Here is a 24,744-nt window from a genome sequence, read left to right as displayed (position 1 = left end):
TATCCAGGCAGGCTCCTTGGTGAAGATAACACCTGAAAAGTGCTATGAAAATGAGTAGGTGGGGCTCACCATGGATAAAGGACCAAACAATCTATGCAAACACCTCGAGGTTCTGCAGGTGCTAGCAAATAGGAAATAGGAAAATATCTCTATATTGCAGAAGACCAGGATATATGTAAGTAGAAGTGAAATTAGAGGATGGAGAATAGGAAGGGACCACACATCTAGACTTCGTATATCTTTCATGTTAAGAAATTTGATCTGTCAATTAGAAGTCAGTGAAGAATTTTAAGCCAGACAGTATTATAATCAAAAACAGCTTTTTGTGATTTCTGTAACTACAGTGTAGGGAACTGACTGGATGGAGCTGAGATTGTCAGACTGTCAACAGGAAGCTCTGTTAAGTGAGATAAGATGAGGGCCAGACCAAGGAAGAGAAGAGTAGAATTAGAGGACCATGGAGGCCACTTGTGAGCATGAGAGATTGGATCTTTGCAGCAATAAATCATTCCATTGAACAATCTTGGTGGTCAACTCCATTCATATCCAGGATATACTTAGCGTCAAACTCTTTATAATGCAAGATAGGTATTTGTGAACACATAGGGAAAATGGTTTAATTTGTTCAGGAGGAAATAAAACAGGTTTTCAATGAACTGTTATAATTATCTATAATTTAAATATTTATTTTTAATACTGCTACTGCAAGTAAATGTTCTGCCTTTCCCCAATCAGCTTAAAATCGAACTGACATCTAACTGACATCTAAGATTTCAAGATTTAGCAAATAGGCCAGGCTTGGTGGCTCATCCCTGTAGTCTCAATACTTTGGGAGGCTAAAGTGGGCGGATCGCCTGAGCTCAGGGAGTTCAAGACCACCCTGGTCAATATGGTGAAACCCAGTCTCTACTAAAATACAAAAAAAAAAAAAAAAATTAGCCAGGCATGGTGGCGCTTGCCTATAGTCCCAGCTACTTGGGAGGCTGAGTCATGAGAATTGTGTGCCACTGCACTCCAGCTTGGGCAACAGAGTGAGATTCTGTCTCAAAAAAAAAAAAAAAAAGATGTAGCAAATAAATTTAGCCTATATTTATAGGCTTCCCAGCTCAAGTTTAATTTCAGGTAAACAACAAAAGTTTTAGGATGCATAAATCCCCAAAAGCGGGATATGCGTATACTAAAAAATCATTCATTATTTATCTAAAATGTATATTTAACTGAGTGTCTTTATTTTGTCCAGTAACTCTTCTGACATCAAAATATTACCTGTAGATAATAGCGCCCTTCCACAGTGTGCAGTCCATCAAATGCCCCTAGGGCATACACTTCATCTGTTAGGTTGTCAGACATCTTGTAGCTTAGATGACAGCAGAGAGTTTTCTGACAAACTGTGTAATTTCCTGCAACTTCTGCGAGCTTCACGAAAGTGAATTCATCGAAAAAGACAGTGCCCTTAAATTCCTGGTTTCCTGACGAGGGTGGTTCTATACTGCTGGCATAGGAAGTCCAATTCACAACTACAGAGTGGGATGGGTGGGATTCCAGTTGTGAGAGGAGGAGTCTTCCCTCTTCTGTCTTCATATCGTAATGAAATGCTCTTGAAGAACTGGGTGCATAGATGCCACTTCCTGGAAGTAATAAATTGAAAATATCATTTGAAATGGGAAAGTAAAAAGGGATTTCATGATTGCTATTACTATTTTAAACTCGTATTCACATTTTACTCTCTCTAAGTTATATGTCTTATTAATTTCAGTAAAACATGCTGGTAAAGACAGAGAAGTGAGAGGAAATCAGTTAAAGTATGACACCAAGAAGCCAAGAAAGGAGAGATGTATGTAAGAAGTCATATATTTTGAAAAAAAAATCAAGATAAATAAAACCAAATAAATCTACAAAACAATTTAGACTGAGATTGATTCTATAGCATATTAACAACTAGATGTTCAAAAATTAAGAGCTGGAAAACATTGTATTAAGGAGTATGCATTAGCTAGAAAAACATGGTTTTTTTTTTTTTTTCTGATTACATCAGCCTGCATATCTTTAAGATCACACATTACCTGTCATATTCTTTGAGGGGTAATGTATGTTGGATGCAAGGAAATTGACCCTCATGCCCATAGCCCAAGCTGAATGGAATTCAACAGCTGACAAATGTGGCAAAACATTCATCCAAGCTGTTGGGAATAGTATGGTGTCCACGTGGAAATCTTTCACCAAGGTAACAGCAGGATCATGGAAGAGTATATCAAAGCATGTGAAAATGCCAAAACTTCCAAAGCTGGTATTGAAAGTCACGATCTCAGGCTCCTTGGGAACATTGAATTGCTCTTCACCCATGAAAAGGTTTTGCTGCAATAAACAGAAGAGAAAGAGAAAAAAAAATTCTTTTAGGAAGTTGATCTGGACATCACAGTGTTGGAAAAAGTGCAAGCTCACATCTTAGTACCAATTTAATCTATGATCACTGTTTTCATGGGAAAAGAGTTTGCTTTAGAGAACCAGAGGCCATTCCGGCTAAACTGAGCCTTTGGTTCAGTCTCCACATTACAGATGTGTACATGGGTATCTTTATCTATAAAGACCCTTTGGAGTCTTATAAGACATGGGAGTAAAATAGATTACTTCTGTTTGCCAAGTATACTTAACTGTTTTCCTTGGCAAGGAACTTTGTTTGCTCCATTCTCCTCAAGACAGAGTTTATGTGGTAAGCAGTTTTTCATTCTAGCCTAGACCCATTGCCAGGGTATGTCTTTAAAAAAACAAAGTCCAAAAGGCAACATTGTGCAGCATAATGCATGTAGCACTTTCTGACTCCCACACACTCCTAAAAACACACTCCTGTGTTCTTACATGCACACGGAACCCCTTAAGCCTCTTTATAGGAGCTTTCCACACTTTATCATTACTTTCTATGCTTTGCCTCTACTTGATTTCTAAAGTATGCTTATCATTATCAATAACGTATTTTTCTCCTTGCCCGCTTTATTTCCTTAGATATTAACTAATTGGATTATTTGCAAATTAATTTTACCTTATGGTAGCGTGCCACCAGTTTTCCTTGAGAATCAAATACCACATCAGTGTTGTATTGGTAACGGCCATCGGGGGGACACTGAGGATCACTGGTATTGCATGGCTTCTTGTCCCCAATATTTGCCACAACATAGATAGAGTTTTTCTTGGCCAAGCAGCTGAGTCTTTCTTGTACTGGGGTTTGGCCAAATCTGATATATGTTTATTGGAGGAAGAAAATCTTTGTAAATCAATGTTAGCTTTTAAGAAAATCCTGAATGATAGTTGCCGAAACTTATTATTTGATATATGCAAAAATAAATTATAAATAACAATAATTAGAAGAGAAGGATTAAGACAAGAAAGGAGTTCAGAGGAATCCCATGCTTGAGTAAAATTGGTTGTAGCAATCTACTGTAGGATAAGATACCAGATCACATATTTTTTCTTCATAGCATTTATCGTAATCTATAATCATATTTTCACTTATGTGTTCGTCTTATAATGTCTGCAGCATCCTGTAGATATCATGGGTCAATGACTTACATATCTTGTTTACTAAACTTATGTCTAACAGAAGAGAGGCATTAAAAAATATTTTGGGGTGGGTGTGGTTGTTCACGCCTATAATTCCAGCACTTTGGGAGTATAAGGAGGAAGGATTGCTTGAGCCTAGGAGTTTGAGACCAGCCTGGGCAACAAAGCAAGACCGTCTCTCTACAAAAAATGAAAAAACAAAAAAAAAATTGCCAGGCATAGTGATGTGTGCCTGTAGTCTCAGATATTTGGGAGGCTGAGGTGGGAGGACTGCTTGAACTTGGGAGTTTGAGGCTACAGTAAGTTTCACTGCATTCCAACATGGGCAACAGAGCAAAACCCTGAACCCTGTCTCAAAAAAAAAAAAAAATTGGGGGGGGCCAGGTGCGGTGGCTCATGCCTGTAATCCCAACACTTTGGGAGGCCAAGGTGGGTGGATCACCTGAGGTCAGGAGTTCGAGAGCAGCCTGACCAACATGGAGAAACCTCGTCTCTACTAAAAATACAAAATTAGCTGGGTGTGTGCCTATAATCCCAGCTAATGGAGAGGCTGAGGTGGGAGAATCGCTTGATCTTGGGAGGCAGAGGTTGTGGTGAGCAGACATCACACCATTGTACTCCATCCTAGGCAACAAGAAGGAGACTCCATCTCAAAAAAATTTAATTTAGAGATAGGGGGATCCTAGGAAGATAGCAGAGCACGGAATTTTTCTCTCCCACCTAGATAACAATTGCACAGTTGAAATCTGTCTGATATTGCTATTTTGGAGCTCTAGTGCTTGCAACTTCCAGACGAATGCTTGGAAGGTAACTTACAGTTAATTTCAGTTCATGTTAACTCTTAGCTCAATAGTGGTTACCAATTCCTCATCCCATGTCCCTGTGGCAGGCTGCCATGTCTGTGTTCCTAAAGCAGCTTGCAGGCAGCATATGGGAACAGGGTGGACAATAATGACTTTGTCTTTCAAATATATGAGATCTGTGTTCTGATCACTAATTGCTGCTTCTGATCATGGAGGTACAAACACAAAGGCAAGCAGCTATTGTTGTGTATACACACACACACACACACACACCATTTTTGCAGGCCCTCTCTCTGGCTGAAGTGGCTCCCAGGAGATTTAAAGAGCCAGTGCCTTATTTATTTATTTATTTTTCTCTTTTTCTCCTTTGGGTAGTGAGACATTTAAGGAAAAAGATACATAAAAGCAATTAAATAAACAGGAAAATTTAGAAAGTTGCCATACATGCCCAGGGAAAGGCACAGGCTCATAAAAGGCCTAAGAAGACCTTAAATTTACATCTCAAACTGATCCTCAACACAAACATCCTACAACAACAACAATAAAACAAACATAGCAAACCCAGAGAATCTGGTTCCCAGAGTAACCATGTGATAAGATTCAAATGTCTAGTTATCAACCAGAAAAATCACAAATCATACAAAGAAACAGGAAAATATGGCTCACTCAAAGGAGAGGGAAAATAAACCAACTAAAATCATCCCTGAAAAAGACTGCATGACAGACCTACTAAACACAGACTTTAAAACAATGGTTTTACAGATGCTCAAGAAAATAAAGGAAGATGTGGAGAAAATCAAAAACCAAAACAAAGTAGAAATATCAATAAAAAGATAGAAAACCTAAAAACACTGGAGCTGAAAATTACAATAACTGAAATGAATATTTTATTGGAGGATTCAAAGACCAATTCAGGTATGTAGAAAAAAGAAACAGCAAACTGGAAGACAAGACAGTTGAAATTATTCAGTCTGCAGAACAACAACAAAAAACAGTAAAGAAAATTGAATAGAGCCTTAGGAACACCATCAAGTGTTCAACACATGCATTGTGGGAGTCTCAGAAGGAGAAGAGAGATTATTTGAAGAAATAATGGCTGAAAACTTCCCACATTTGAAGAAAGATATGAATAAAAAGATCCAAGAAGCTCAACAGACTCTGAGAGAATGAATTCAAAGAGACCCACACTAAGACACACTATAATCAAATTGTAGAAAGCCAAAGACAAAATAAGAATCTTGAAAGCAGCAAGACAGAAGTCACTCATACATACAAGGGATCCCCAATAAGATTATCAGCAGGTTTCTCATCAGTAACTTTGGAGACCAGAAAGCATTGAGCTGATATATTTAAAGTACTGAAAGAACAAAAAAATCTGACAATCAAGAATGCTCTATCCAGCAGAACTGTCCTTCAAAAGTGAGGGAGAAATGAAGACATTACCAGATTTTAGAAGAAAGGAAAGAGAGAGGGAAGGGGATGAGGGGGCATGGTGGCTCCTAGCCACTTTGCGAGGCTGAGGCAGGTGGATCATGAGGTCAGGAGATCGAGACCATCCTGGCTAACATGGTAAAACCCCATCTCTACTAAAAATACAAAAAATTAGCCAGGCGTGGTGAAGGGTGCCTGTAGTCCCACCTACTCGGGAGGCTGAGGCAGGAGAATGACCTAAATGAACTTGGGAGGAGGAGCTTGCAGTGAGCCTAGCTGGAGCCACTGCACTCCAGCCTGCGTGACAGAGCAACACTCTGTCTCAAAAAAAAAAAAAAAAAAAAAAAAAAGAAAGAAAGAAAGAAAGAAGGAAGGGAGGGAGGGAGAGAGGGACAAAGGAAGGAAGGATGGATATTGAGCTTTGCACAAGAGGCTAAGATTTGTTCCAAATTTAGTAACAAATAGGTACTATTAAAACCTTTGAAGACAAAAACAACCTGGTCAAAATTTTCTTCATAAAGATAAATAGAACACGCAATATAGAATGTACTAGAACAATGAGAGACTAAATGCAAGGGATTCATTAGGAAGCTGTTGCCATAGTTCAAATAAGAGGTAACAAGGATTGGCTAGGGCAGTACCAGCTAGTATGAAACTACGGAAATCCTGGAGCATTTGTTAATGTCTGATTTTTTTAACTCTTTTTCAAAGTTACCAATAATTGTCCCAGTAAAGCAATTAAAATACAATTTTGAAAATAATATATAACATATTGCTATATTTATCCTCTATTGCAAAACTCTGAAATGGTAAATGGTTTACACCAGGTTATTGAAGCATAGCTGAGAAGGCTGAGATAACTGTTATATGAAGAAAAATTTGGTGCCATCAAATCTTGGTTATTAGATCTACAAACAAATTTGTATAATTAATATAAGGAAGACCATAGCAATCATCTATAAAATAGATCCTTGAAAAAGATCAGAAAAGGATATAATAATACATGTAGAAAAGTATTATTTAAATGTGTTTATAAGACAGAACAACCATTCAATAGTTTAACCCACCTTTGTTTCAATTAATATCTGAAATGCATAGATATAAATTACAACACATTGAACCACTCGAAACATGTTTACTCCCAGTCTTTTTGGATCACCTGAAGTGGTGGAATAGGTAGGTTGGTGTTTTGGATTTCTGAAACAGTTCTGATGACAAACATATTTTCCTACTGTCTCTGTTAGTCTTCATGTATTCTAATATATTTCAATTCAAGCTACATTTCTCAGGCTGTTTGGTATATACATAAAATCCTCCAAAATTAAACCACATGTCCTGATTGAGGGTTAAAAAATTCAATTTGCTTATGTGTGCCTGAAATCCACCTGTTGCTTCATCTGTAATATTTACCAAGTTCTTAATCCATGCAGAGTTTTGTCCTGGGCACAGAAGGAGGGGGTGAAAAAGAATAATTGAAATGCATTTTCTAAGGCTGCTTTCAAAGTGTTCAATCTCTAGGTATAACAAAAATCATCAATTATCGAAAAGACATTTACTAACCTAAAATCAGCACGTGTTAAATATTCAACAAATATGCATTAGGTTTTGACACAACACAAAGCACTATATTAGACATGTGGGCAACCAGGGGAAGAATATTCCAGTCAGAGCTGTCCAAGCACACAATGTGCGAGACATGGAAATGTCAGATGTGGTTGCTATGCTTATAAAGCATTAGACTTACTGAAGAAACAATATGTGCACACAAAACTCTGAAATAACAGTATGAAATAATATGCAATCAAATATCAAAATGCCTTTTGAGCCCTTCAGCTCCAAGCTGACCCTGAGGAGGGCAATATGATCTAGGTGGCTCTGCAGAGACATCCACCCAGGCTCCCGTTCCCTGGGTCTCTCTCTTTGCTTTGTTTCCTAGGCCTCTGAGATTGGATTTTGTGAGGTGAGATGAGGGCAGGCCCAAGAAGGGTGGTTACCACTGAGCCCCAGTCACTATCAAGATGATAGAGGTACTGACACCTGACTCTCAGAAACTGCTACACCAGCTGAATGCCCTGTTGGAACAGAAGTCTGGATGTCAGTTAAAGATCTGTGGCTTGAGACAATTGAATTTGCACATGATAGACAATAGCCTCAGAATGATTGCAAGGCTACAGGACTTTGAAGTACAAGATGCTAGTCTAACTCAGTTCTTTGACTTTAACATAAAGGCATTTTCTCTGTGAATTTACTGGACAGATTCCTGTGTTAAATGAAAGTACAGTCCAAGCACCTTGGATGTGTTGGACTGAGCTGCTTCTATTTGGCTGTAAAATCAATAGAAGAGGAAAGGAATGTCCCGTTGGCAACGGATGTGTTCCAAATAAGTGAATAAAGGTTCACAGTTTCAGACTTGATGAGAATGGAAAAGATTGTATTGGAGAAGGTGTAATGTAAAGTGAAAGCGGCTACTGCCTTTCAATTTCTGCAACTCCACTATGCACTCATTCAAGAGAACTTGCCATTTGAAAGGAGAAGTGACCTCAATTTTGACTGGAAGCCCAACTTAAGGCATGTCAAGATCAAAAGCTCTAACCTTTAGAGTCTAAATCAAAGCCTTCTGTGTTGATATTGTCTATAATCATATTGGAGATCCAAAAACAGAAGTATGTAGAGTTAATAAAATGAGTAGAATGTCTTCAGAAACATTCCAAGATAAATGGTAGAGATGTGACCTTCTGGAAAGAGCTTGTATCCAAGTGTTTAACTGAATACTCATCAAACAAATTTTCCAAATCAAACATTCGGAAGTTGAAATGGATTGTTTCTGGGCATACTGCATTGCAACTGAAACATAGTTACTGCAGAAAAATTCACCGTCTAACAATTCCTGAAATGGTTCCCTAATTGGTAAATTTGGTTCATTGTTATTCTCCATATAGAGAAAATTTTCCAATGCTATAATTTCTTTTGCAATTAAAATATTAATTATCTTCAGAATAAGCAAAATGAAGTTGGAATTACAAAGGAGAAAATACTTCACTGATCTTTCAGTTAATATTTGAAGACATTTACTACATAGAAACTATAACACCTCAATAATAAGGAATTATCCAACCTCTGATATGTAAGTCAGCCATTTCATGATCTTTTCAGCTTTGAAAACAGCATCCTTCTTAATAGCATGAATTTTGAAAGTAGCACTAAAATTGTGTTTTTATTGCACATCTTGCTGTATGTAGACCCACGCTCAGGCTCATTTTAAGTTACACAAGCCTGAGTTAAGACAATAGGGACAAAAACTTTAAACCATATGTGAACAGATTTGAAACTATTCATGTGTAAGCAAAATGAATATGAATTTGGGTATTGTACCTAAAGAAAAAGTAAGATATGGCAGGTGGTCTCCACTTTGGGTTTCCGAAAACTGTCAGGGTGTTTTGACACTGTAGTTACATATCATTGCTACAGCAGTTAGATGACTGTAAAGTAGTTATATGCTTGGTCACTGCATATATGATATATACTTGTCATCTAAATTTTATTTTTAAAAAATTTGCAGGGGCATTGTCGACCCCAACCCTCTCTCTGCCCCTCAGATGCTGTAAGGTGAAAGAGAGGGCCCTGACAAGGATGAGACAATGGCAGCAGGCTGGCCACATGCACAGCCACCACTCTCCTGGTCTGTGGCCACTCCTGGGACAGGAACTGCTGGGCCACCCACTGACAACCATCTTGGCTATCCCCACTGCTTCCCAAACCATGTTCCAGTCTGGAGTTGAGCCTGAGTGGAATGGAAAGAAGACAAGACCCCACGCAGAACACCAGAGGCTGGACAGGTATCTCCAACCATCTTGGAGACACCAAAATAAAGCAACAAGCAGGGCACCCTGGGGAAGAAACTCTGGGGAGGGTGGAGATGGAAAGGGTGGAATGGACATGCTACGAGCTCCCTCACACATCGCCATTTAAATTTCTTAACTCACAGTAATGATTTATCTTTTTCTACTCAAAACTAAATGTTGACATTCATATGATTATGAATCTTAGATATAAATACTTCACATTTAACAGTAATATTTAAGCAGACTTCAAATAAGTTTGGGTTTTTTGTTGTTTCTGTAAATAAAGTTATACTAGCAACAAAAAGCTCTTCTCTGAAGCCTTTCCCCATAACCCTGCTCTATAGACTCCATAATAGTATAATGGGCTTAAACTATGAAGCCTCAAAACATCACAACTACATTAAGGCGATGTTCCCAAATTTAGGGGAACTGCCTATTAATATTATGCTATGGTATAACCATGTGTAGATTTAAATTCATCTGTGAAACATTCAAATCAAAGCTAAAAGTAAAAATACGAAATGCTAATGATGAATCTGGAAAGGTACACCGTGAAACTTCATTTCTAACATTGATCTAACTTTCTAGATTATATCAATATATTGTATTTAGGTGGTATTAAAAAATATTAAACTATTTAATTTAAATGTTGAATTTTAAATTATGAGGTGTACATCAAAACCAACATTTGACTAACGAACTCTTTAGGCATAATAAAGGTTAATATTCTAGGCAGTATAAATAGTTTCTTGGCACCCACAATGCAAGTAATACATAATTCAGAGATGTGCACTTTATTATACAGAAGGAACATACCTCACCATAATAAAGGCTATATATGGCATTTATGTCACCACCCACAGCTAACATCCTATGGAATGGGGAAAAGCTGAAAGCCTTTGTTCTAAGAACTGTAACAAGACAAGGAAGCCCACCTTCACCACTTCTATTTGACATTGTACTGGAAGTCCTAGCCAGAGCAATCGGCAAGAGAAAGAAATAAAGGATGAGGAGGAAGCAGAGCAAGATGGCCAAATAGAACCTTCCAGCGATTGTCTTCCTGCAGGATCACCAAACTGAACAACCATCCACACAAGAAAGCACCTTCATAAGAACCAAAAATCAGAAGAGTAATCACAATACTTTGTTTTAAAATCATATCAAGACAAGAGGCACTGAAGAGGGTAGGAAAGAAAGTCTTTAATTGCCAACACCACTCTCCCCCATCCTCCAGGTCACCACATGGTGTGGAGAGAAAATTTGTGCCCTTGGGAGAAGGAAAGTACAGTAATTGTGGGACTTTGCACTGGAAGTCAGTGATGCCGTGTAACAGCAGAAAGCAACATGGCACAGAATTCAGCCAGTGCCCACAGAGGGCACATTTAGAACAGCTCTAGCCAGAGGGGAATTGTCCTTCCCAGCAGTCAGAACCTGAGTTCCACCAAGCATCACCAGTGTGGGTTAAAGTTCTCTGGGGTTCTAAATAAACTCGAAAGGCAGTCTAGGCCAGGGGTTCCCAATCCGTAAGCCACAGACTGTGACCTATTAGGAATTGGGCTGCACAGCAGTCCCAGTCGGTGGCCTGTTAGAAACCGGCTGCACAGCAGGAGGTGAGTGGCATTACTGCCTGAGCTCCGCCTCCTGTCAGATCAGTTGCAGCATTAGATTCTCATAGGAGTGGAAGCCTGTTGCGAACTGTGCATCTGAGGAATCTAGGTTGTATGCTCCTTATGAGAATTTAACTAATGTCTGACGATCTGAGATGGAACAGTTTTACCCAGAAACCATCCTCCACCCTGCCCATTAAAAAATTGTCTTCCACAAAACCAGTCCCTGGTGCCAAAAATGTTGGGGACCACTGATTTAAGCCACAAGGACTACAATTCCTAGGCAAGTCCTAGTGCTGTACTGAGCTCCGAACCAGTAGCCTTGGAGTGCCATAACCTAGTGAGACACCAGCTGGAGTGGTCAAAGGAGTGCTTGCATCACCCCTCCTCCAATTCCAGGCAGCACAGCTCACAGCTTTGAGAGAGAAACTCCATCCCTCTACCTTAAAAAAGAAGAGAGGAGCATAGAAAGGACTTTGTCTTGCAACTTGGATAACAGCTCACCCACAGTAAAATAAAGCACCAAACAGAGTCCTGAAGCCCCCAACCCAGGTCCTAGCTCCCTGATGGCATTTCTAGACATACACTGGGCTATAAGGGAACTTTCTGCCTTGAATGGAAGGTCCTAGTCCTGGCAAGATTCATCACCTGCTAACTAAAGAGTCCTTGGGCCTTGAATAAACATCAGTGATAGCCAGGCAGTACTCACTACAAGCCTTGGGTGAGTCCAAGTACCATGCTGGCTTCAGGTGTGACCTAGCACCTTCCCAGCTGTGGTGGCCATGGGGTGAGACTCCTGCTTCACGAAAGGAGAGGGAAGAGTAAAAGGACTTTGTCTTACAAATTGGGTACCAACTTAGCCACAGTAACATAAGCACCAAGCAGAATCCTAAAGTTCTCAATTCCAAGACTTAGTTCCTGGGTGGCATTTCTAGACCCACTGTGGGCCAGAAAAGAACCCACTGCCGTTTCCTATAAGAAATGCTAAAGAAATTTCTTCAAACTGAAAGAAAAGAGCGTCAATAACCAATACGAAAGCATCTGAAGGTACAAAACTCACTGGTAATAGTAAGTACATAGGCAAACATGGAGTATTATAACCTATAATTGTGATGTAAACTTCTCATATCTTGAGTAGAAAAACTAAAATATGAACCAATCAAAAATAATAATGAGAAAAGCTTTTTAAGACATAGATAGCATAATAAGATATAAATAGAAATTTTAAAAATTAAAAAGTATGGGGGATGAAGTTAAAGTATGGAGCTTTTATTAGTTTTTGCTTGTTTGTTTATGCGATCAGTGTTAAGTTGTCATCAGTTTAAAATAAGAATTATAAGTTGTTATTTGCAAACTGCATGATAACATCAAATCAAAAAACCTACAACAGAGACACAAAAAATAAAAAGCAAAAATTAAAACATACCATCAGAGAAAAAACACCTTCAAAAAAGGAAGACAGGAAGGAAGCAAGGAAGACAATACCACAAAACAACCGGAAAACAAAAAACAAAATGTCAGGAGTATTTCCTTACTTAACAATAAAACATTAAATGTAAATGGACTAAACTCTCCAATCAAAAGACATAGAGTGGCTGAATGGATTAAAAACAAATAAAAGGCAATGACCTGTTGTGTACAAGAAACACACTTCACTTATAAAGACACGCATAGACTGAAAATAAAGGGATAGCAAAAGATATTCCATGCAAATGGAAAACCAAAGGAGCAGGAGTGGCTATATTTTTATCAGACAGAATAGTTTTTAGGACAAAAACCATAAAAAGAGACAAAGAAATTAATTATATAATGATAAAGAGGTCAATTCAGTCAGAAGATACAACAATTGTAAATACATATGCACCTAACACTTGAGCACATAGATATATAAAGGAAATATTATTAGAGCTAAAGAGAGTGATAGACCCCAATGCAACAATAGCTGGAGATTTCAACATCCCACTTTCAGCACTGGACAGATCATCTGGAGGGAAAAACAATAAAGAAACATTGGACTTAATCTGCATTATAGACCAACTGACCTAATAGATAGTTACAGAAAATTTCATCCAATGGCTACAGAATAAACATTTTCTCCACACATGGATCATTCTCAAAAGAGACCATATGCTCGGTCACAAAGCAAATCTTAAAACATTTTTAAAAAATTGAGATCATATCAAGTATCTTCTCTAACCACAATGAAATAATACTAGAAATCGATAGCAAAAGGAATTTTGAAAACTATACAAACATATGGAAATTAAAGAATGTGCTCCTGAATTACCAGTGGGTTAATGAAGAAATTAAGAAGAGCGTTAAAAATTTTATTGAAACTAATGGAAATGGAAATGCAACATACCAAAACCTACAGGATACAGCAAAATCAGTCTAAGAGGAAAGTTTGTAGATATAAGTACCTACATTAACAAAGAAGAAAACCTTCAAATAAACAGCATAATGATGCATTTAAAAACTATAAAAAGAAGAGCAAACCAAATCTGAAATTAGTAGAAGAAAAATAATAAACATCAGAACAGAAATAAATGAAATTGAAATAAAAAAATACAAAAGAACAGCGAAACAAAAAGTTGGTTTTTTGAAAAGATAAACAAAATTGACTTTTAGTGAGATTAAGAAAAAAGAGAGAAGACAAATAAACTCAGAGTTGAAAAGTGAGACATTATAACCAATACTGCAGAAATTCTCAAGATCATTAGAGATTACTATGAGCAACTATATACCAATAAATTGGAAAACCTAGAAGACATGAATAAATTCCTAGACACATACAATCTCCCAAGCTTGAACCATGAAGAAATCCAAAACCTGAATAGACCGATAACAAATAATAAGATTGAAACTGTAATAAAAGTTCTCCCAGCAAAGAAAAGCCAAGGACTTAATGGCTTTGGTGTTGAATTTTACCAAACAATTAAAGAACTAATTCCAATGCTATTCAAACTATTCCAAAAATTAGAGAAGGGAATACTTCCAAACTCATTTAATGAGGCTAGTATTGCCCTGACACCAAAACCAAAGACACATAAAAAAGAAAACTACAGCCCAAAATTATTGATGAACATTGATGCAAAGATCCTCAACAAAATACTAGCAAACCAAATGCAAAAACACATTAAAAAATTATTTATCATGACCAAGTCGGATTTATCCCAAGGGTGCAAGGATGGCTCAACATACACAAATCAGTTGATGTGATGCATCATATCAACAGAATGAAGAACAAAAACCGTATGATCATTTCAATTGACACTGAAAAAATATTTGATAAAATTCATCATTCCTTCATAATAAAAACCCTCAATAACTGGGTATAGAAGGAACATACTTCAACACAATAATAGCCATTTATGACAAACCCATGGCTAGTATCATACTGAATGAGGAAAAACTGAAAGCTTTCCTCTAAGATCTGGAACAGACAAGGATGTCCCTTTTCACCACTATTATTCAACGTAGTAGTAGATGTCCTCACTAAAGTAATCAGACAAGAGAAGGAAATAAAAGACATCCAAATTGGAAGGAAAGAAGTAAAATTATTTTTGTTTGCAGATGCTATTATCCTATACTTGGAAAAACCTAAAGACTCCACCGAAAAACTAATAGAACTGGTAAACAAATTCAGTAAAGTTGCAGACAACAAAATCAACATACAAAAATCAGTAGCATTTCTATGTGCCAACAGCAAGCAATCTGAAAAAGAAATCAAGAAAGGAATAGCATTTATAATAGCTATCAATAAAATACAATACCTAAGAATTAACTTACCCAAAGAAGTGAAAGCTCTCTAAAATGAAGTATGTAAAGCATTGATATAAGAAATTGAAGGGGACACAAAACATGGAAAGATATCCCATGTTCATGGATTGGAAGAATCAATATTGTTAAAATGCCCATATTATCCAAAGCATTGTACAGATTCAGTGCAATCTCCATCAAAATACTAATGACATTCTTCACAGAAATAGAAAAGGAATTCTAAAATTTATGTGGAACCACAGAAAATCCAGAATAGCCAAAGCCATCCTGAGCGAAAAGAAAAAAACTGGAGAAATCACATTACCTGACTTTAAATTATACTACAGAGCTCTAGTAACCAAAACAGCATGGTACTGGCATAAAAACAGACACATAGACCAATGAAACAGAATAGAGAACCCACAAATAAATCTAAACATCTACAGTGAACTCATTTTCAACAACGATGCCAAGAGCATATATTGGGAAAAGGACAGTCTCTTCAATAAATGGTGCTGGGAAAACAGGATATCCACAGGCAGAAGAATGAAAGTAGACCCCTATCTCTCACCATATAAATAAAAATGAATTATAGATTTAAATATTTGACCTCAAACTATGAAACTACTAAAAGAAAACTTTGGAGAAACTCTCCAGGACATTGGTCTGAACAAAGATTTCTTGAGTAATACCTCACAGGCACAGGTAACTAAAGTAAAAATGGACAAATGGAATCACATGAAGGTAAAAAGTCTCTGCATAGCAGGGGAAACTATCAAGAAAGTTAAGAGACAACCCACAGAATGGGATAAAATATTTGCAAACTACCCATCTGACAAGGGATTAATAACCGGAATATATAAGAAGCTAAAACAACTCTATAGGAAAAAAATCAAATAATCCAATTAAAAAATGGGCAAACAATTTGAATAGACTTTTCTCAAAAGAAGTTATACAAACGGCAAACAGGCATATGAAAAGGTGTTCAACATCACTGATCATCAGAAAAATGCAAATCAACAAGGGCACGGTGGCTAACGCCTGTAATCCCAGCACTCTGGGAGGCCTAGGCGGGCGGATCACCTGAGTTCAGAATTCGAGACCAGTCTGGCCAACATGGTGGAGCCCCGTCTCTATTCAAAATACAAAAATTAGCTGGGTGTAGTGGCGGGCGCCTGTAATCCCAGCTACTCAGGAGGCTGAGGCAGAAGAATCACTTGAACCCAGGAGGCAGAGGTAGCAGTGAGCTGAGATCGCACCAATTGCACTCCAGCATGGGTGGCAAGAGTGAGGCTCTGTCTCAAAAAAAAAAAAAAAATAAGAAAGTAAAAAAGCAAATCAAAACTACAATTATATCATCTCGTACCGGTTAAAATTGCTAGTGAGGATGTGGAGAAAAGGGAATCTTCGTATGCTGTTAGTGGGAATGTAAATTAGTACGGTTACTGTGGAGAACAGTTTGGAGGTTTCTCAAAACACTAAAAATGGAGCTACCATATGATCCAGCAATCCCACTGCTGGGTATATGCCCCTCAAAAAGGAAATCAGTATGTAGAAAAGATATCTACACTTTCATGTTCATTGCAACTCTGTTCACATAACCAAAATTTGGAAACAACCATGTGGTACATGCACAGAATAAAGTACTATGCAGCCACAAAAAGAATGAGATTCAGTTATTTGCAACAATATGAATGGAACTGGAGACAATTAGGTTATGCAAAATAACATAAGTTAGGCACAGAAAGACAAACATCACATGTTCTCACTTATTTGTGGGATCTAAAAATCAAACAATTGAACCCATGGAGATAGAGAATAGAAAGATGGTTACCAGAGGCTGGGAAGGGTAGTTAGGGGAGGGGTGGGGGAGAAAGTGAGATTAATGGGTACAAAAAAAATAGTTAAAATGAATGAATAAGGTCTAGTATTCGATAGCACAACAGGGTGACTATAATCAATAATAATTGTACATTTTAAAAGACCTAGAAGAGTATAATTGAATGGTTAGTAATACAAAGGATAAATGCTGGAGGGGATGGAAACCCCATTCTTCATGATATGATTATTACCATTGCATGCCTGTGTACAAACATCAAAACATCTCGTGTACCCTGTAAATATATACATCTACTATGTACCCATGAAAGTTAAGAATAAAATAATTAACAAAAAAAGTTGAATAAGTAAATTCATCTTTAAGTTAGGTTATTAGACATAGTTTGTCGCTGAAGAAATATGCAAACTTTCTTCTATGATGCAATGAAAATGTCTGAACAAAATTGTACTTCTCTTAACTGCTCAGAAACTCTTAAAACTATACTTAATGTCCAATTGTAATGAACAGCTCTTTACCATGATGCCTCATAACAACTGCTTCCTCTATTCATATGGTTTCTAGTTTGTTGTTAAGACTAAACTATCCTATTTTTAATTATATTAGATATAATTAGAAACTTCAAATCCTTCTGGAATGATATGACATATAAATGCTAAATAAATTAATTAAATAAAAAAGAAGAGTGATGACAGCCTGTTCCTTTAACACTCAGTCTAAGAGGTGATGTGGTCCCAAAAGTTCGGTGTCTATGAGAAGAGGAAGCAATCGACTCTGCGCATACTTCAAACATACTGAATAGGATGAGATCTGATTCTATGAGAGCAGGGAAGGATATTGAGTCCTCCCTTTCTCTCACATCCTACATCTAGTCTTTCAGCAAAACCTGCCAGTGCTACTTTCAGACTTTATTCGGAATCTGTCCACTTCTCAATACCTAAACGTCTACCATCTCTTGATCTCAGACACCATCATCTCTCTGCCAAAATTATCACAACAGCTTTTTAACTGTCCTCTGCTTCTTTGGTGACCTATACCTTGGAATCTATTCTCTACATTGCAATCCTCCTGCCCTTCTGCCTCTATTTCCTGCTTTTCTCCTCTTCTGTCACATCACTGTAACCACACTAACCCTTTTGCTGTTCCATAGGTTAGACACATACTCTCACCACAGGATCCTGGAATTTAGAATTCCCTCAGCCTGGAATGCACTTTTCTCGGGTACTCATATGATCTGTCGCCTCATTTCTTTCAGGTCTACACTGAAATCTCACCGCGATGCCCTCTGATGACCTTTTAAAAATTTCAGCCCCATGCTTGCCACCCTATTCACCTTCCCCACTTTATTTTTTCCATAACATTTACTTCCACCTCATATCATAGATAGGTAGACAGATGAAAGATATCTATATAAAGATAGATAGATAGATGATAGATAGATAATTATCTTTTTAAAAAAATTTATTACCTCCCCACACTAGAATATAAATTTCAAGAGGACAGGAATTTTTAATCTGTTTTGTTCACTTCATTGCCAAGAACAATGTCTAGACATAATAGGTAGTCAAAAACAAATTGCAGAGTTAATAAATTAAGGCAGCTGGGTGTGATGGCTCATACCTGTAATCCCAGCACTTTGGGAGGCCGAGCAGGTGGATCACTTGAGGCCGGGGGTTCAAGACCAGCCTGGCCAACATGGTGAAACCTGTCTCTACTGAAAATACGAAAAACTAGCTGGGCGTTGTGGCTCACACTTGTCATCCTCAGGAGGCTGAGGCATGAGAATTGCTTGGATCTGGGGGATAGAGGTTGCAGTGAGCTGAGATCATGCCACTGCACTCCAGCCTGGGTGACACAGAGTCTCTCTCTCGGAAAAAAAAAAAAAAAGTAGAGAGAGTGAGAGAATTAAGGAGGCAAGAAATTCAGACATCATTAGTTGATGGAAAACATAAAGGGGCGACTGGGTTCCTTGAAATGAAGTGAATGGGACATCCTTGTGGGGATATTCAGGAGGCCCTTGGAGATGAGGTTGTAGGGAAAGGCCATTTGGAAATAAGTCAATTCAGTTCATAGTGGAAGTAATAATAGAGTGCTTGCCTTCTAGAAACGAAAGCACTGACATATGACATGATTAAATAATAAATAATTATGATACAATTAAATAAGAATAGAGTATGCCGGGCGTGGTGGCTCAAGCCTGTAATCCCAGCACTTTAGGAGGCCAAGACGGGAGGATCACGAGGTCAGGAGATCGAGACCATCCTGGCTAACACGGTGAAACCCCGTCTTTACTAAAAAAAATACAAAAAACTAGCTGGGCAAGGTGGCGGGCGCCTGTAGTCCCAGCTACTCAGGAGGCTGAGGCAGGAGAATGGCGTGAACCTGGGAGGCGGAGCTTGCAGTGAGCTGAGATCCGGCCACTGCACTCCAGCCTGGGCAACAGAGCGAGACTCCATCTCAAAAAAAAAAAGAATAGAGTACATGATTATGATATATAACATGGAATTTGTCAAAATCCATCTTATCAAAATCAAGGAGTCTCTGTAAGTAGTTTTTGTGGGTTTGTTTGTTTGTTTGTTTGTTTGTTTGAGACAGAGTCTAGCTCTGTCACCCAGGCTGGAGTGTAGTGCCACTATCTTGGCTTACTGCAACCTCTGCCTCCCAGGTTCAAGCAGTTCTCCCTGCCTCAGCCTCCCAAGTAGCTGAGATTATAGGTGCCCACCACTGCGCCCCACTAATTTTTAGTAGTGATGGGGTTTTGCCAAATTGGCCAGGCTGGTCTCGAACTCCTGACCTCAGGTGATCCTCCCGCCTCGGCCTCCCAAAGTATTGGACTTACAGGCATGAGCCATCGCACCCAGCCAGTTTCTGTGGTTTTTTTCTATTATTATTATTATTATTATTATTATTATTATTATACTTTAAGTTCTGAGATACATGTGCAGAACGTGCAGGTTTGTTACATAGGTATATATGTGCCATGGTGGTTTGCTGCACCCACTAACCCATCATCTACATTAGGTATTTCTCCTAATGTTATCCCTCCCTTAGCCCCCCACACCCTGATAGGCCCTGGTGTGTGATGTTCCCCTCCCTGTGTCCATGTGTTCTCATTGTTCAACTCCCACCTATGAGTGAGAACATGCAGTGTTTGGTTTTCTGTTCCTGTGTTAGTTTGCTGAGAATGATGGTTTCCAGCTTTATCCATGTCCCTGCAAAGGACATGAACTCATTCTTCTATATGGCTGCATAGTGTTCCATGGTGTTATGTGCCACGTTTTCTTTATCCAGTCTACCATTGATGGGCATTTGGGTTGGTTCCAAGTCTTTGCTATTGTGAATAGTGCTGCAGTAAACATACGTGTGCATGTGTCTTTATAGTAGAATGATTTATGATCCTTTGGTATATACCCAGTAATGGGATTGCTGGGTCAAATGGTATTTGTGGTTCTAGATCCTTAAGGAATCACCACACTGTCTTCCACAATGGTTGAATCAATTTATACTCCCACCAACAGTGTAAAAGCGTTCCTCTTTCTCCACGTCCTCTCCAGCATCTGTTGTTTCCTGACTTTTTAATGATCACCATTCTAACTGGCATTGTGTCGTTTTGAGAATAGTTCCAAAAGAGGAATTCCTAAAACAATTTTAGCCTTGTGTATTCAGAAAGAAGTATGTGAACCGACATGATTTTCTTAGGTGTATAAGATGTTGGTTTCCTTACATTAAAATTAATAGTGCTGCTTTCATCATACTTAATATCTCTTTAGTCTAGACCTGACTTAAACCACTTACAATCCTGACATATCACCTCTTAGGTTACAATCAGCTTACACTTTAAGGACTTTACTACATTAATCTCACCAGCTATCTCATCAATGAGAAAGGAAAACTGTTAATCTTAAACCGATGTGACTCTATTTTGCCATTTACTCATATAGTTTTCAAATCACAGACCCACACAGGGAAATATTTTTCTGTTCACTGGTGAGGAGTCAGAGACCAGAGATGTTCAAATTGAATGTGATGATTTCTTTATTTTCGTTATTTTATTTTATTTTTTATTTTTGAGACTGAGTCTCGCTCTGTCGCCCAGGCTGCAGTGAGGTGGCGCGATCTCGGCTCACTGCAAGCTCCACCTCCTGGGTTCACGCCATTCTCCTGCCTCAGCCTCCAGAATAGCTGGGACTACAGGCACCCACCACCACACCTGGATAATTTTTGTATTTTTTTAGTAGAGACAGGGTTTCACCATGTTAGCCAGCATGGTCTCGATCTCCTGACCTCGTGATCTACCCACCTCGGTCTCCCAAAGTGCTGGATTTACAGGCGTGAGCCACCGCGTCCGGCCCAAATGTGATGATTTCTAAGCTACCTTCTAGCTCTGATTTCTGTGACTTCATAATTCATATTTACTCTCCCAGTAAATATACTCATAGTAGATGAAAATTAAGCTATACTGAAACTTAAGAGTTGATCGTGGATCTATGCAATGATCATCAACAAAGTTTTCCCCGGTAAATCAAGGTGATATTCACTAGTGAATTTTTCACAAGTTGTTTCTTTACCTGTTAGGATTATTACAGGGGATCCAGTTTACTTCAGGGTCTGGGATGTCCTCCAAATATGGATAGAGAGAGTCCCTGGTGAAGTTCCAGCCATAAATACCATCTTCTGGAGTCACAATAATATGCGCACCCTGTTAAAAATGCACCTTAATCAAAAGGGGGACTTGCAAAAGGAGCTGAGGAACTGAGTGGCAGAGTAACAACCATTTGGGCTTCCCCCCACGCCCCTTAAATCTTATTTTGTTTTCTATATTTTTATAATTTATTTTCTTTTCCAAAGGTTTTTAATTTTCTTTTTTTTCAGTGCAGTGTTGTTTCTTTTCATTTTTCTTTTCTTTTCTTTATTTCTAATTTTAGATTCAGAGGGTACATATGCGGGTTTATTACATGGATATGTTACATAATGGTGAGGTTTGGGCTTCTAGTGGAGCATTTTTTCTCTCTCTCTCTCTCTCTCTTTTCTTTTTTGAGATGGAGTTTTGCTCTTGTTGCCCAGGCTGGAGTGCAATGGCACTATCTCGGCTCACCGCAACCTCCACCTCCCGGGTTCAAGCGATTCTCCTGCCTCAGCCTCATGAGTAGCTAGGATCACAGGCACCTGCCACCACGCCTGGCTAATTTTTGTATTTTTAGCAGAGATGGGGTTTCTCCATATTGATCAGGCTGGTCTTGAACTCCCGACCTCAGGTGATCCGCCCGCCTTAGCCTCCCAAAGTGCTGGAATCACAGGCATGAGCCGCCGCGCCCGACTTAGTCAAGCATTTTAATTTTCTAATCCTGCCATTGTTGTTTCCTATGGCAGTTGTTAACTATAAACCTAGCTTGTCCTGGAACCAAGCCTCTCCTTGAACTTTGGCTGATAATTGTGCCTGTGTCAGGACTGACTAATAAATGCTCTGTTTGTTTCCTCCTCTGCCCCAGCCTTCCCCTGCAAACATGATTCCTGCTTCTCAGAAAAAGAGGAGCCACAAACTGGTTACTTGAACTGTGCCATGCCTGCAAGTACTGCCTGAGCTAACCTGGGCACCTTCTGATTAGAGAGTCACCTTAAAAAGCTCTGTGATCTTTAAGGAAATAGTTGGACTAAGGGTGAAAAAGAACATCAGAACTCCTGATAACCTTTTAAATATTAGTATATATAAGAATATAGGCCAGGCACAGTAGCTCATGCCTGTAATGCCAGCACTATGGGAGCCCGAGGCGGGTGGATCACCTGAGGTCAGGAGTTCAAGTCCAGCCTGGGCAACATGGCAAAATGCCATCTCTACAAAAAATACAAAACTTAGCTGGGCACGGTGGCACGCACCTGTGGTCCCAGCTACTCTGGAGGCTATAGTGGGAGAATCACCTGAGCCCGAGAAGTCAAGGCTGCAGTGAGCTGTGATCACACCACTACACTCCATCCTGGGTGACAGAGTGAAACCCTGTCTCAACAACAACACAAAAGAATACATATTTATGGATATATGTAATACACATTTATCCATGACTTTTATCACACTTCATATATCCCTGGTCTACACCTAATCGATTAATAGCTTTTAAAATAATATTCCTATAAACCACAATTTATACTGTATGATTAACTTGAAACTGAAACCTTCACTCAACTAAAGGACTCACAATGCATTACATATACTTTTATCTTGTAATTAGAATGAAGTATGAAGTATATAATGCATGCTGGCAAGGAATTGAAAACTTGTTTGTTTTCAGATTATAAATTTATTCCAAAACCTGAAAACCCTTAATAGCACATGAGTACATGAAGGCCACTAATACTCTAAAAATAGCACCTGGTCCCTGATCTATTTATCCTCCATCCTCCATCTGTACCAGAAAAAGGGAACAAAGTTGTTGAATTTATGGCCAGTTCCTCAAAGGTCTGCTGCTTCTTGATAATGAGCAAATTGTTCTTTTCTTAACATTGTTCTTACTGTTAGGGTAGTGTCCTTGCTCTAATTCTGAGAGGAAACTAGAATTCTAACTGTAAAATAAAGGTTCTTGGCTACTCTGATACATATGTCATCTAAAAGTATAAAGGACCCTGACACTGGCCCTGTCTCCTAGGACCCCCCTCCTTTCTCATAGAATCCAGTACACTGGAGAGATGGTAGAGATGGTACCTGCTGTGCTGCTGATGTGATCGCTCCTTCCAAAATGTCCAGATTACGATTCATTAATGCCAAAGCCTCCTCACGAGACACTGGTGTTAGGGTGACATTGGGCAATATCACTGCATGTTCATAAACAGCTGCAGTGAAAGTGTCCTGGCAGCTGGTTCTTGAGACATAGAAAAGCAAAATTGCCACGTAAGCCGGCAACTGAGTAGTCATGCTGAAGTCCAATGACTGCTGAAAAACAGAGCATGTCCTGGTATTTATAGAGAGAAGACACGTGGTGTCCAGAGTTAGTACCTTAAAAATAAACTATGGAAGTTGATTAAGAAAACGCTATGATTTCACAGCATTGTTAGTTAACAAAGGACCCTCCCTTATTGCAGTAATTTGTGAAGAGTAAATCAAGAACTGTGTGTACATTATTTCACTAGGGCTGCCTGACAAAATACAATAAACTGGGTGGTGTAAAATGTAAAAAAATTTATTGTTTCGCGGTTCTGGAGGCTAGAGGAAGTCCCAGAGGAAGGTGTCAGCAGAGTTGGTTCCTCCTGAGGGCGGTGAGGGAAGGATGTGTTCCAGGCCTCTATCCTTGACCCATAGATGGCTGCCTTCTCCCTGTGTCTCTTCATATGATATTCTCCCCATGTGTGTGTCTGTGTCCAAGTTTTCCCTTTTTGTGAGGACACCACTCTCATCTTTAACATGAGGAAAAGGAAAATCCCAGCTCTAGCTTCTGTTATCGTTATTGTTGTTGTTGGTTGTTTGTTGTTGTTGTTGTTTTGAGACAGAGTTTCACTCTTGTCACCCAGGCTGCAGTGCAGTGGCACAATCTCAGCTCACTGCAGCCTCCACCTCTCGGGTTCATGCGATTCTCCTGCCTCAGCCTCCCAAGTAGCTGGGATTACAGGTGCCTGCCACTATGCCCAGCTAATTTTTTGTATTTTTAGTTGAGATAGGGTTTTGCCAGGTTGGGCAGGCTGGTCTCAAACTCCTGACCTCAGGTGATCCACCTCCTTTGTTTTTATACCAACTAAGGGCAGAAAAAAAAAGTCAAGTGAAGGTCATAAACCCAGGGCTACAGGCCACTAAAAGACTGAGACTGAGTCATAGGACCCATTAGATTTAGTGCCCACTGTACTCCAGTATAACTTCATCTTAATTAACTAGATCTGAAATGACCCTGTTTCCAAAAAAGATTACATTCTAAGATACTGGCAGTTAG

At 38.9% G+C, this 24,744-nt stretch overlaps 1 protein-coding gene and 1 pseudogene across 1 annotated transcript in view; one reads left to right on the top strand and one right to left on the bottom strand.

Annotated features, from left to right (window-relative positions):
* VNN1 (vanin 1) overlaps nucleotides 1-23,769 on the bottom strand; it is a 33,904-nt gene extending 10,135 nt beyond the window's left edge. The window contains exons 1-5 of the mRNA XM_003898170.4: nucleotides 23,529-23,769; nucleotides 21,403-21,533; nucleotides 3,038-3,230; nucleotides 2,064-2,355; nucleotides 1,267-1,628 (exon numbers count right to left, since the gene is read on the bottom strand). Coding sequence (XP_003898219.2) covers nucleotides 1,267-1,628; nucleotides 2,064-2,355; nucleotides 3,038-3,230; nucleotides 21,403-21,533; nucleotides 23,529-23,738 — 1,188 coding nt within the window. The 5' untranslated portion in view covers nucleotides 23,739-23,769. The remainder of the gene's footprint in view (nucleotides 1-1,266; nucleotides 1,629-2,063; nucleotides 2,356-3,037; nucleotides 3,231-21,402; nucleotides 21,534-23,528) is intronic.
* LOC103884028 lies at nucleotides 7,808-8,693 on the top strand (annotated as a pseudogene).
* Nucleotides 23,770-24,744: the final 975 nt, after the last annotated feature.

This window comes from Papio anubis, chromosome 6 (genome assembly GCF_008728515.1).
Source record: "Papio anubis isolate 15944 chromosome 6, Panubis1.0, whole genome shotgun sequence".
NCBI lineage: Eukaryota > Metazoa > Chordata > Mammalia > Primates > Cercopithecidae > Papio > Papio anubis.
Note: the sequence above shows the minus strand (reverse complement) of the source record. Positions and strands in the feature narration are given on the sequence as shown.